The 14,111-nt window shown below is 42.5% G+C and overlaps 1 protein-coding gene across 2 annotated transcripts in view; it reads right to left on the reverse strand.

Annotated features, from left to right (window-relative positions):
- Window positions 1-14,111, reverse strand: part of LOC141103705 (cytochrome P450 4B1-like) — a 100,118-nt gene that overhangs the window by 68,604 nt on the left and 17,403 nt on the right. For both annotated transcript variants that reach the window (XM_073593597.1, XM_073593598.1), the window contains exons 2-3: window positions 10,945-11,089; window positions 703-747 (exon numbers count right to left, since the gene is read on the reverse strand). In XM_073593597.1, coding sequence (XP_073449698.1) covers window positions 703-747; window positions 10,945-11,089 — 190 coding nt within the window. The remainder of the gene's footprint in view (window positions 1-702; window positions 748-10,944; window positions 11,090-14,111) is intronic.

Here is a 14,111-nt window from a genome sequence, read left to right on the forward strand (position 1 = left end):
GTAAAATAAACAAATCATACTCACCTAGGTGGATGCAGTATCAGTCTGATGCTGCATCTGTCCCCTACCAGCTCTACGACTGAGAATTAAGCTGATCACTCAGTTCTCTGGCTTCAGGTTGCAGAGAGCCGGTGACTGTCAACTTGGGTACATTCAGTCTGCTCATACATGGTTCAAATCATTCCCTGGTGAACCGGCCATGGCAGGCTTTAGAAACACAGTGCTACAAGCAAAGCCAACATTGAAGCATCATCTCCTCAATATGAGCACTGGGTGGCTGAGTAGGTTATTTTACTAACCCCAACAGACCAGGTAAGAAGGGGTTAATAATAAAACTAACCCTGAAGTAGTGAAAAGTATTCCACTGATGCTTGTGTTTGTTTTTGTAATATCTAGTCTGTAAATATCTTGCACCATTTTTGCTATTTTTTTTAGAAGCTCTAATTATAAATTAGGAACACTGCCTGTTTAAAGATGCTACTGTCGTGTAAACTTTGTTATATTCCTGCCTGGCTGGGCATGGCAGTTAGCTATACAGACATCCTTTACAAGTCAGCATCCTAAAAACAGATGCTATGAAGGGCACATGTTTCAGTTAAAACACAGTAGTGGCAGTCACTGTGCATATGTAAAGGGTTAACAGTTTATAATCCTAGGATTTGTGGGTTTACTGTAATGTTTTTATTTGTGTTACATACATACCAATCCACGAAGTTAAGAAGTTATAGGTGAAAGTATTCTTGGGATCTATAAGAATGAAAACATTACATTCATTATATCACACTTCCATGTTAGAGATTACAATCTAATATAGAACAGGTTATGAAAGTATTTTGGCCCATGTGAGGTCCTTGAAGAACAATCGCTACAGATTCCCATTATTATTATTATTATTATTATTATTATAATAATACACGATTTATATAGCGCCAACAGTTTATGCAGCGCTTTACAATGTACAGTACAGTTCAATGCAGAAGAGACAGGAGGGCCCTGCTCGTAGAGCTTACATTCTAAATGGAGGGGGTGGTGGTACCAAAGGTAATAAAATGCGTGGAATGATTTGATGGGGGTGGCTCGGGGACAGTTGTTAGATGGATGTGGGACAGGCTTCCCTGAATAAGTGAGTTTTCAGGGATGATCTAAAGGTGGACAGGTTAGGGGCTGATCGGACATACCAGGGCAGGGAGTTTCAGAGGATGGGAGAGGCTCTGCAGAAGTCCTGAAGGTGAGCATGAGAGGAGGTAACAAGGGAGCTAGAGAGCAGGAGGTCCTGAGAGGAGCGGAGGGGACGAATAGGGAGATATCTGCAGATGAGGTTGGTGATGTAGCTGGGGGCGATGTTGTGGATGGCCTTGTAGGTTGTGGTTAGCATTTAGAATTTTATACGGTGGGGTAGGGGAAGCCAGTGAAGGGATTGGCAGAGAGGGGCAGCAGTCATGGATCGGTTAGTGAGGTGTAGTCTTCCAGCAGCATTCATAATAGACTGAAGGGGGTATAGCCTGCGTAAGGGTAGGCCATTAAGGAGAGAGTTGCAGTAGTCAAGGCGGGAAATAATCAAGGAGTGAATAAGTTGCTTTGTGGTGTCATTAGACAGGAAGGGTTGAATTCTGGAGATGTTGTGGAGGTTAAGGCAGCAGGATTTAGCCAGTGATTGGATGTGGGGGCTGAACTAGAGGTCAGAGTCAAGGATTACACCCAGCACCCTGGCATTTGTGGAGGGACCAATGGTTGTGCTGTTGCTCTTAATGGTAAAGTCATGGGGGGGGGGGGGGGGGGGGAACAGGAAGGAGGAAACAACAAGCTCATTTTTAGAAAGACTGAGTTTGAGAACGTGGCGTGACATCCATAGCGATAAGTCATTCAGTATGTTTGAGATCCTTGAGGAGATCGAGGGGGTGAGTTGAGGAGTGGAGAGACAGATCTGGGTGTCATTGGAAGCCATGGGAGGTTATCAACTGGCCCAGGGAAGAAGTACAGAGCGAGAATAGGAGGGGCCCAAGGACGGAGCCTTGGGGTACCCCAACAGAGAGAGGAAGAGGAGGACAGGAGGAGATTGAGTTGTAAGTGACACTGAAAGTGCGCTGAGATAGGTAGGAGGAGAACCAGGATAAAGCAGAATCACAGAGGCCAAGGGAGTGTAGTTTGCGGAGGAGGAGCAGGTGGTCAACTGTGTCGAAGGCAGCAGTGAGGTCTAAGAGTATGAGTAAAGAGTAATGGCCAATGTTTTTAGCAGTTAGTAGGTCAATGGTGAGTTTTAGTAGGGCAGTTTCAGTGGAATGTTGTGGACGGAAGCCGGACTGAAGGAGGTCGGGAAGGTTGTTGTCCGTGAGGTAGCGACTCATTCGGTCATGGACAAGGCGTTCAATGAGCTTGGAGGCAAATGGGAGCAGGGAGATGGGTCTTAAGTTATTCAAACAGGTGGGGTCTAATGAGGGTTTTTTAAGTATGGGGGTAATGCATCCTTATGCATCACTCTAGGTTCTGCATGGTTGCCAACAGGGATGAGCTTGATGTTTGAATTGAACGTAAGTTCGACTTGAATACCGAGTGTTCGCCCGTTCGAAGAGCGAACAATATGAGGCGTTCGCAGGACATGTTGTTAGTGATCTATATAGGAAACCAACTGACCATAACCAATTTTTAAAATGTTGTAGTTTCCATCCTCCGGGGGTTTTTAAATCCATCCTCCGGAGTCAATTCTAACGGGTAGCAAGGATCACTAGCAATTCTGACACTTGGGAAATTACAGTTTCACAACTTAGATTTATGGTCATTGATGGTGTGTCAAAAAACAGGGAGGTAATAGGGAATTGGAGTTGAGAAAAAGAGAAGTTAATTGGATACATCGGCTTGATACACTTCAACCTAAAGGGTTAAATTCAGATTTTGATTTGTATTTATTTCTTTAAAATGGTATACTTTTTATGTTTGATATGAATTATATTGGTATGCACATTAATTAGGTTTACAGATTACAGTTTATTCATATTTTTTTCGTGTATATAAATTTGGGGGTTTTTGATTTAATTTTAATAATTATTATTTTCTTGGGATATATATTAAATTTACTTTCACTATCAATTTACACATATTTTTATTTTTTATTTTTATTTTTTTATATATAGGATTCCCGATCAATATAATCTGTCAAGTGTGGGAACATTGTCATACTGATGAAGGCCAATGAGATGCCGACACGCGTTTAGAGGGGAGGTGCCAAATCTGTGAAGCATCGTGAGTGTAGATTTGCGGTGAATGAAGTGATGATTTGAGACATGCTGTTTTAAAGTTTTTATCTTGTAAGTGGATTTGTTCTGGGGGCTTCTAATAAACATGCAAACAGAGTACACTATGGCACTTGTCTTTGTTGTTTCATGTCTATAACCTATGGAAGTAATAGCGTGATTGAGCACTTATGAGAAAGTGAAGGAAGGTACCCACACAGATGAGCAGTCTGGAGACTGTAGGATTACCGTTGGAGAGTGAAAGTTGATACATTGTGGTGGACACGAGGAGTGATTTGTCTATGCTTTTACATTCGTCTTTGAGGTGAGCAGGCACTTTAGCTGGAGGAGGTGTGCACTGGATATTGGTCCTTTTGATGACAAACAAACACAGCAGTGATTGTTTTGGAAGCATTGACACAAATGAACTGTTTTTTTTCAAATTTTTTGACATTTTTATTTTTTAAATTTAAAATATTTTTTTGATCATGAAATGTTTAATATAAATTTTGTATGCACATTATTTAATGAGACACAGTGCTGCACTATTTAGAAAACAACCCTGTTGATCTTCTGTTCCAAGATTGTATTATATTATGTATTCACTAAATGTTTCATACCATGATCTACCGATTCATTGACTCCAGATTGTTTGATCGTTTAATAGATTACTGATGAGCTCTATATACAGTATCACAAAAATGAGTACACCCCTCAAATTTTTGTAAATATTTTATTATATCTTTTCATGTGACAACACTGAAGAAATGATACTTTGCTACAATGTAAAGTAGTGAGTGTACAGCTTGTATAACAGCGTACATTTGCTGTTCCCTCAAAATAACTCAACACACAGCCATTAATGTCTAAACCGCTGGCATTAAAAGCGAGTACACCCCTAAGTGAAAATGTCCAAATTTTGCCCAAAGTGACAATATTTTGTGTGGCCACCATTATTTTCCAGCACTGCCTTAACCTTCTTGGACATGGAGTTCATCAGAGCTTCACAGGTTGCCACTGGAGACCTCTTCCACTCCTCCATGAGGACATCACGTAGCTGGTGGATGTTAGAGACCTTGCGGTCCTCCACCCTCCATTTGAGGATGCCCCACAGATGCTCAATAGGGTTTAGGTCTGGAGACATGCTTGGCCAGTCCATCACCTTTACCCTCAGCTGGCAGTGGTCATCTTGGAGGTGTGTTTGGAGTAGTTATCATGTTGGAATGCTGCCCTTCGGCCAAGTCTCCGAAGGGAGGAGATCATGCTCTGCTTCAGTATGTCACAGTACATGTTGGCATTCATGTTTCCCTCAATGAACTGTAGCTCCCCAGTGCCGGCAGCACTCATGCAGCCCCAGACCATGACACTCCCACCACCATGCTTGACTGTAGGCAAGACACACTTGTCTTTGTACTCCTCACCTGGTTGCCGCCACACACGCTTAACACCATCTGAATCAAATAGTGTAAGTTTATCTTGGTCTCATTAGAGCACAGGACTTGGTTCCAGTATTCCATGTCCTTAGTCTGCTTGTCTTCAGCAAACTGTTTGCGGGCTTTCTTGTGCATCATCCTTAGAAGAACAGTCATGCAGACCAATTTGATGCAGTGTGCGGCGTACGGTCTGAGCACTGACAGGCTGACCCCCGCCAACCCTTCAACCTCTGGCAGCACTCATACGTCTATTTCCCAAAGACAACCTCTGGATATGACGCTGAGCACGTGCAATCAACTTCTTTGGTCAACCATGGCGAGGCCTGTTCCGATTGGAACCTGTCCTGTTAAACCGCTGTATGGTCTTGGCTACAGTGCTGCAGCTCAGTTTCAGGATCTTGACAATCTTCTTATAGCCTGGGCCATCTTTATGTAGAGCAACAATTCTTTTTTTTCAGCTCCTCAGAGAGTTCTTGCCATGAGGTGCCATGTTGAACTTCCAGTGACCAGTATGACAGTGAGAGCGATAGCACCAAATTTAACACACCTGCTCCCCATTCACACCTGGGACCTTGTAACACTAACAGGACGCTGGGGATTTAAAATGGCTAATTGGGCCCAACTTGGACTTTTTTTTTTTACTTAGGGGTGTACTCACTTTTGTTGCCAGCGGTTTAGACATTAATGGCTGTATGTTGAGTTATTTTGAGATGACATCAAATTTACACTGTTATACAAGCTATACACCCACTACTTTACATGTATGTGGTCATTTATAGGCATGAGGTTTTGAAGAAGGGCGTGATCTGTATTAGCCTGAAACTGTTACCATGACTGCCTGAATTTTTTGATGTTACACTTCAGGCGGTGTATTCATTTATATATATATATACACACACACACACACACACACACACACACACACACACACACACATATATATTATATACACACACACACACTATATATATATATATATATATATATATATATATATATATATATATATATATATATATATATATATATATATATATATATATATATATATATACACACACACACACACACACACATATACACAGTCTAGTATACAGTTGTGCTCATAAGTTTACATACCCTGGCAGAATTTATGATTTCTTGGCTATTTTTCAGAGAATATGAATGATAACACAAAAACGTTTCTTTCACTCATGGTTAGTGTTTAGCTGAAGCCATTTATTATCAATCAACTGTGTTTACTCTTTTTAAATCAAATGGCAACAGAAACTACCCAAATGACCCTGATCAAAAGTTTACATACCCCAGTTCTTAAAGGGGTTGTAAAGGTAAACATTTTTTCACCTTAATGCATTCTATGCATTAAGGTGAAAAAACTTTTGACAATACCGCCGCCCCCAGCCCCCCCGTTTTACTTACGCGACGCCTCGAATCTCCGCTGCTCGTTCTCGTCACCTCCATTGCAGCTCAGCCTGGTCGCTGATTGGCTGCAGTGGATGGATTGAAAGCAGCGCAGCCATTGGCTCGCGCTGCTGTCAATCACATCTGATGACGCGGCGCGCCGGGGCCGAGTGATACAGCGAGCGGCTATATCACAGGAGCGCGCCCGCAAGCACTCACCACCATGCGAGGGAGCTCGCATTAAGGTAGTTAATGCTTGTGGGGAGGAGCTGAAACAGCCGCCGAGGGACCCCAGAAGACCAGGTTCGGGGCCACTCTGAGCAGAACGAGCTGCACAGTGAAGGTAAGTATAACATGTTTGTTATTTAAAAAAAAAAAAAAATTTACCTTTACAACCCCTTTAATACCGTGTATTGCCCCCTTTAACATCAATGACAGCTTGAAGTCTTTTGTGGCATTTGTGGATGGGGCTCTTTATCTTCTCAGATGGTAAAGCTGCTCATTCCTCTTGGCAAAAAGCCTCCAGTTCCTGTAAATTCTTGGGCTGTCTTGCATGAACTGCACGTTTGAGATCTCCCCAGAGTGGCTCAATGATATTGAGGTCAGGAGACTGAGATGGCTACTCACTTTATTCTGCTGTATTCAATGACAGGTTGACTTGGCCTTGTGTTTTGGATCAATGTCATGTGAAATGTCCAAGTACGTCCCATGCACAGCTTCCTGGCTGATGAATGCAAATGTTCCTCCAGTATTTTTTGATAATATACTGCATTCATCTTGCCATCAATTTTGACCAAATTTCCTGTGCCTTTGTAGCTCACACATCCCCAAAACATCAGTGATCCACCTTTGTGTTTCACAGTAGGAATGGTGCACCTTTCATCATAGGCCTTGTTGACTCCTCTCCAAATGTAGCCTTTATGGTTGTGGTCTCATCACTCCAAATGACTTTGTGCCAGAAGGTTTGAGGCTTTTCTCTGTGCTGTTTGGCATATTGTAAGCAGGATACTTTGTGGCATTTGCGTAGTAATGGCTTTCTTCTGGCGACGCGACCATGCAGCCCATCTTTCTTCAAGTGCCTCCTTATTGTGCATCTTGAAACAGCCACACCACATGTTTTCAGAGAGTCCTGTATTTCACCTGAAGTTATTTGTGGGTTTTTCTTTGCATCCCGAACAATTTTCCTGGCAGTTGTGGCTGATATTTTAGTTGGTCTACCTGACCATGGTTTGGTTTCAACAGAACCCCTCATTTTCCACTTCTTGATTATAGAGTTTGAGCACTGCTGATTGGCATTCTCAATTCCTTGGATATCTTTTTATTTCCCTTTCCCGTTTTATACAGTTCAACTACCTTTTCCCGTAGATCCTTTGACAATTCTTTTGCTTTCCCCATGACTCAGAATCCAGAAATGTCAGTGCAGCACTGGATGAAAGATGCAAGGGTCTGTCAGGAGTCCAGAAACTCATTGACCTTTTATACACACGCACACTAATTACAAGCAAACAGATCACCGGTGAAGATGGTTACCTTTAATAGCCATTCAAACCCCTTTGTGTCAACTTGTGTGCATGTAATCAGGCAAAAATCACCAGGGTATGTACACTTTTGATCAGGGTCATTTGGGTAGTTTCTGTTGCCATTATGATTTAAAAAGAGTAATAAATGGCTCCAGCCAAACACTAACCATGAGTGAAAGAAAAGTTCTCTCTGAAAAATTGCCAAGAAATCATAAATTCTGCCAGGGTATGTAAACTTATGAGCACAACTGTGATAGATATATACCATTCCTGGCTCAAGCTGGCGTGGCATCAACCACCTCTGAGCCTGCCCCTGCAGAACTGACAGAATCTTTGCCCCAGTGTGGCTCCTGTCCTCTAGGCAGACCAACTCAAGCACCGCATGACATCTTTTTGCCTGACTGCTTGCGTAGTGTATGGGAAGTGTGTATATGTGTATGTATAATATATATATATATATATATATATATATATATATATATATATATATACACACATATACACACACACACACACACACACATATATATATACACACACATATACACACTTCCCATACACTACGCAAGCAGTCAGGCAAAAAGATGTCATGCGGTGCTTGAGTTGGTCTGCCTAGAGGACAGGAGCCACACTGGGGCAAAGATTCTGTCACTTCTGCAGGGGCAGGCTCAGAGGTGGTTGATGCCATGCCAGCTTGAGCCAGGAATGGTTATATGTGACAATGGCACCAACCTTCTCTCCACCCTCCAACAGGGACACTTGTGCCAAACATGGAACATGGGTCATGTCCTGAATTTGGTGGTGCAGCGTTTCTTGACCAGGTACCCAGGCTTACAAGATCTCCTGAGGCAGGCCAGAAAAGTCTGTGGTCTTTTCCACCGGTCATACAATGCCAGTGCTCGGCTGGCTGACATTCAAAGGGGATGCAACCTGCCCATCAAGCACCTCATTTGTGACATGCTCATCAGATGGAACTCAACATTGGCAATGCTGCAGCGGCTACACACACAGCAGAGGGCCATCAATGAGTACCTGTGCGAGTATGGAATCAGGACAGGGTCATGGGGAGCTTGGCTTCTTTTTGCCACACCAGTGGCTACTGATCAAGGATGCATGCACTGTCCTGTCACCATTTGAGGAGGCCACAAGGATGGTGAGCAGCGACAATGCATGCATCAGTGGCACTGTCCCTCTAGTCTTCCTGGTCGAGCACAAGCTTCGTGGAATCATGGACAGGGCACTTGAGGCAGAACAGCGGGAGGAAGAGGAGGACTTCCTTTCCTCTCAAGGCCCCCTTTATCTAGATAGCATTCCTGCGGGTCCGCCAAACACACAGGAAGAAAACGAGGAGGAGGATTGTGTCAGCATGGATGTCGAGGATAACACGCAGCAGTCTTCAAGGGATGGATTTCAGTCCCCAGAAACCCAAGAAGTTGTACGTGGCTGGAAGGAGGTAGTTACGGGTAATGTGATCCTTAGTGACCCAAGAGACTCAGAATCGAATGCCTCTGCAAACTTACGCTGCATGGCCTCCCTAATTCTGCAAAGCCTGTGAAAGGACCCCAGGATTCGTGGTATTAAGGAGTGGGGTCAATACTGGCTGGCAACCCTTCTTGATCCACGTTACAAGGGTAAGGTTGCAGAACTCATCCTGCCTTCGCAGAGTGAGTAGAAGATTAAACATATTCAGGAGGCCTTGAAAAAAAGTGTGTGTAACGCATTTCCAGACCCTGGGAGGTTACCATTTCCTGGTGCTGGACAACGTGTTTCTGATGCTTCGTTCGGTCAGAGGAAGAGCAGTGGAGAAGGTGGCCGGCGGACCGATGCCTTAAACAATTTTTTAGTCCTCAGCGCCAAGGTTCCAGCAACCATCGCCAGCGTCTGCATTATATGGTGCAGGAATATCTAGGGGCAAGAGCAGACTTGGAGACCTTTCCAACAACGCATCCACTGAGTTACTGGGTCTTGAGGTTGGACCACTGGCCAGAACTTGCTCAATATGCAATTGAGCTACTGGCCTGTCCTGCATCCAGGGGGCTTTCTGAACACACATTTATTGCTGCTGGAGGGTTTGTAACTGATCAAAGAGTAAGCCTGTCCACAGATTCAGTTGTTAGGCTTACATTTAGAAAAATGAATCAGTCCTGGATCAGCAGCTATCAAGCACCTGATGTTGATGTAACTGATTTAATCTGCTATGGATCTGGGATCCCTTGAAGACTGCCTATACTGCATATCCTATTCCTCCTCAATCTTGATGCTAGCTTCCAACAATATTTTTGTTTTAGGACACCACCATCACCCAAGACCCAATGTTTCTGCCCCTGTTTTACAGGGGCATGCAATTACAATTTTTGAAATAATATTTAACAGCAGGGACCGTTCCTGCGCCCAACAAGAGTAACTGTGAGGGCTTACCGTGTTCTGCCACTACCAACACCTAAGGCCCAATTTTTCAGCAGAGTATATAGTGCAGTCCGTATAGTTTATATACTGCAGTTCAGAGTATATAGTGCAGTCAATGTAGTATACATAATACAGTGCAGGGTATATAGTGCAGTGTACAATAAATAATATAGTGTATTGAAGTGGTTAAGGGGAACCCTATGACAGAATTAAGAAAAAAACGGCATGGGTTCCCCAATCCATACCAGGCCCTTTGGGTCTGGAATAGATTGGAGGGACCCCCACACCATTTAAAAAAAAAAAAAAAAAAAAATTGGCATGAAGTTCCCCTTAAAATCCATACCGTATATTGCCAGGATCTGGCAATACATTACAGCTGCAATTTTAAATGACATTTTTTCCTTTAGAAATTTAATTTTCCTGTGGTACTGTTCTAAACATGGGGAAAATGTGCAACTTTACAGGCAGACTAAGGGGACCCCCCCCAGGCACTATATTTAAAGGAATATTTCATTTTTATTGTTTCACTTTAAGCATTCTTAAAATGACTGGTCCTGAAAAAACGGCCATTTTAAAAACTGTTTTGCATTGATACATGACAGCGGTGGCATTTACTAGAAAAAAAAAGTCTATTTTCCTCCTGCAGTTGCTGAATGCCAGTGGGAGGCAGAGAATGAGAAGCAGACTTTCAGCTGCTGCAGGAAGAAAATCTAGCTGATCGGTTCTAGTAAATGCTGCCCCTGCCTCCCCTCCTGTCTAGGTGTGACAGGGAGGCCGCACGGGCTCCCTGGAGCATGTGGAGCCATAATCTGGTCTTAATAATATGTCTGGGTTTCAGGCAGGCTGAAACCTGGACATATGATTCAAACCCCAGACTGTCCGGGTGAATCCTGGACAGGTGGCAACTATACCCAAGTTACAGTAATTTATTCAGCATAAAAACACATAAGCTCTCACCCTGCCTGGAAAGAATATCTTTTGCATAATCAGGGTGACAGATAATTAGAATTCCAAAGAAATTTCCCAGCCACAGAGGGTAGGCATATGGATACTGTCCAGCATAGTTCATCATGACGTCAAATTCACTTCCATCTCCAGGGAACTGAAATAATAAAAATGCAGAAAATGCAGCTTATTCATAGAAACTGGACCACAATAAGGCACATGACACATATGAGGTCTCAGAGAGCTCTACTCTATTTGCTTCAGACATAGTCTAGAAAAGGTGGGAAGGGGTGAGCCGACTATGGGAGCATGTGGGTTATTGTCCTTTGTAAAGCCTACCGCTGGTCACAAAATCTGATTAGATAATCTTTAACCACTTCAGCCCCAGAAGAATTTACCCACTTCCTGAAAAGGCCATTTTTTTTGCGATACGGCACTGCATCGGGCAGGGTGCCTTTGGACAATCATGGCTCAGAGGGACTAAGTCCATGCTCACATAATATAAGGTTGCTTACATAGCGGCCGCGTGTAGTGTTTTTGGTGTTGGACGGAGAGATAGCTTGAGCTAGATTAGGCAGGCAGGTTATTTAGTTAGTGGCAGTGTATTTGATTATATATATATATATATATATATATATATATATACACACACACACACACACACACACACACACACACACCTTAATACCGTGTATTGCCCCCTTAAACATCAATGACAGCTTGAAGCATTTTGTGGTATTTGTGGATGAGGTTCTTTATCTTCTCAGATGGTAAAGCTGCCCATTCCTCTTGCCAAAAAGCCTCAAGTTCCTGTAAATTATTGGGCTGTCTTGCATGAACTGCACATTTGAGATCTCCCCAGAGTGGCTCAATGATATTGAGGTCAGGAGACTGAGGTGGCCACTCCAGAACCTTCACTTTATTCTGCTGTAGCCAATGACAGGTCGACTTGGCCTTGTGTTTTGGATCATTGTCATATTGGAATGTCCAAGTACGTCCCATGCGCAGCTTCCTAGCTGATGAATGCAAATGTTCCTCCAGTATTTTTTGATAACATACTGCATTCATCTTGCCAACAATTTTGACCAAATTTCCTGTGCATTTGTAGCTCACACATCCCCAAAACATTAGCGTTCCACCTCTGTACCTTTCATCATAGGCCTTGTTGACTCCTCTCCAAATGTAGTGTTTATTAGACATGCGCATTTGTTAACGATCAAATGGCTTTTCGTTGATTTTCAGGGATTTCCGTGTTCATTTTACGAACACGCGCAGAATCCGAAATTCGAAAGATCCAAAATAAAAAATACTTTATTATCGTATCCATTATATTTTCGTATTGTTGCGATAACAGTTCGATATAGATAGATAGAAGATCCGACATGACGGTGACAATAGCGATCGAATGTGCCTAACCTAACGATCAGTACAATTTTATTTGACATAGAGAGAAAAGATTTGACATTATAGAGACAATAGTAAAAGAGCTGTTAGTGGTTGCTGCTGGAATGGGTGGGGGAAGTAAATTGATGATGATGATGAATGCTATTGGCTGATCAAAAATATGTATAATACCAATCGACATGAAGATTCGATGGAGTAGCTAAAAACATACGATCGCCGGGAGCGGACATTTACGGCCAAATGCTCTGCCCATAGGCTATAGAAGAATTCTAATGTTGTTTGACTAGTAATAATAATTAATAAACTATAATTATTACTAGTCAAACAACATTAGAATTCTACTATAGCTTGTGGGCTGAGCATTCGACCCGAAATGTACAATCGTGGTATCGTTCAGTTTAGCTGCTTTGTCGAATCTTCTTAGAACATCCGACAGACACCATAACCATAAGCCTTCAATTGACACATTCCACCTTAATAAATTCAGGTTTTCGTACGAAAGCATTTAACAAAACAAAAATAAATAAAAACGAATTTCGGGAGTAACAAAATAAATGTATTTTTCGGACGAATTCCGTTACGAAATATTTCAGTGTGCACATGTCTAGCGTTTATGGTTGTGGCCAAACCGCTGCTGTTTTTGCTAAAAACAGTCGCGATTTCCCAGGACAAAAGCAAAATCCCGGGATTTTAATCGGGACAAGGGTCCCAAAATCGGGATTGTCCTGGGAAAAATCGGGACTGTTGGCAAGTATGACTTCAGGTGGTGTACACAGTATATAATACAGTGCAGCCAGTGTACAGTTTCTAATACACTTCAGGTGGTGTACACAGTAAATAATATACTGTGTACAGTTTCTAATACACTTCAGGTGGTGTACAGTTTCTAATAAAGTGCAGGCGGTGTACACAGTATATAATACCATGTGTAGAGTTTCTAATACACCTCATTCAGTGTACACAGTATATAATACAGTGCGTACAGTTTCTAATACACTTCAGGTGGTGTACACAGTATACAATACAGTGCAGCCGATGTAGTTTCTTTTTTTTTTTTTAAGGTGTAATTTTTTTTTTTTTTATATACACAAACAGTACATAGGTAAACATTCGAGCGAACATTGCTCAGATCTTAACGAAAAAAGTCTTCAGGTATCCAGTCAATATACACAAAGCGACATGAAAATGACATATCTAATCTGCTTGGTTCGACCCTTGTGGAGTCTAGGTATATGCATACATTTAACATAATCCAGTGTTACAGCCTCATCCCATAGATCAGGGGGCAGGTGGTATGGTACGATCTGAGTTAACCCAAGAATCCCAAATCTTGGAAAAAAAAATTTAGGGCATACTCTAGCTTCATATGTCAACTTATACAAGGGGATGGCATGGCTAACAATAGTGAGCCAAAAGGCTATAGTGGGTGAGGACTGAGATTTCCAATGCATGGTTATTGATTTTTTGGCTTAAAACAGAACATGCGTATAAAGGTTTGTACATTTTTAGACAGTCCATCATCAATATATCCTAATAGGCATCGCAGGGGATTACATATATTAGGTATCTGAGTTATTGCGCTAATAAAAGGCCATAACCTCCGACCAGAACTTTCTAAAATCGGTGGACATTCCCACATTGGATGAAAGAACGTGCAATCAGCCATGCCACACCGGGAACACAGAGCGGAGGGTATTCTATGCAGTCTTTGAAGCAAGCAAGGTGTAAAGTAGGACCTGTATAGCCATTTGGTTTGGATCACCTTATCACAGGAT

The sequence above is a fragment of the Aquarana catesbeiana genome, linkage group LG07 (assembly GCF_042186555.1).
Source record: "Aquarana catesbeiana isolate 2022-GZ linkage group LG07, ASM4218655v1, whole genome shotgun sequence".
NCBI classification, from domain to species: Eukaryota; Metazoa; Chordata; class Amphibia; order Anura; family Ranidae; genus Aquarana; species Aquarana catesbeiana.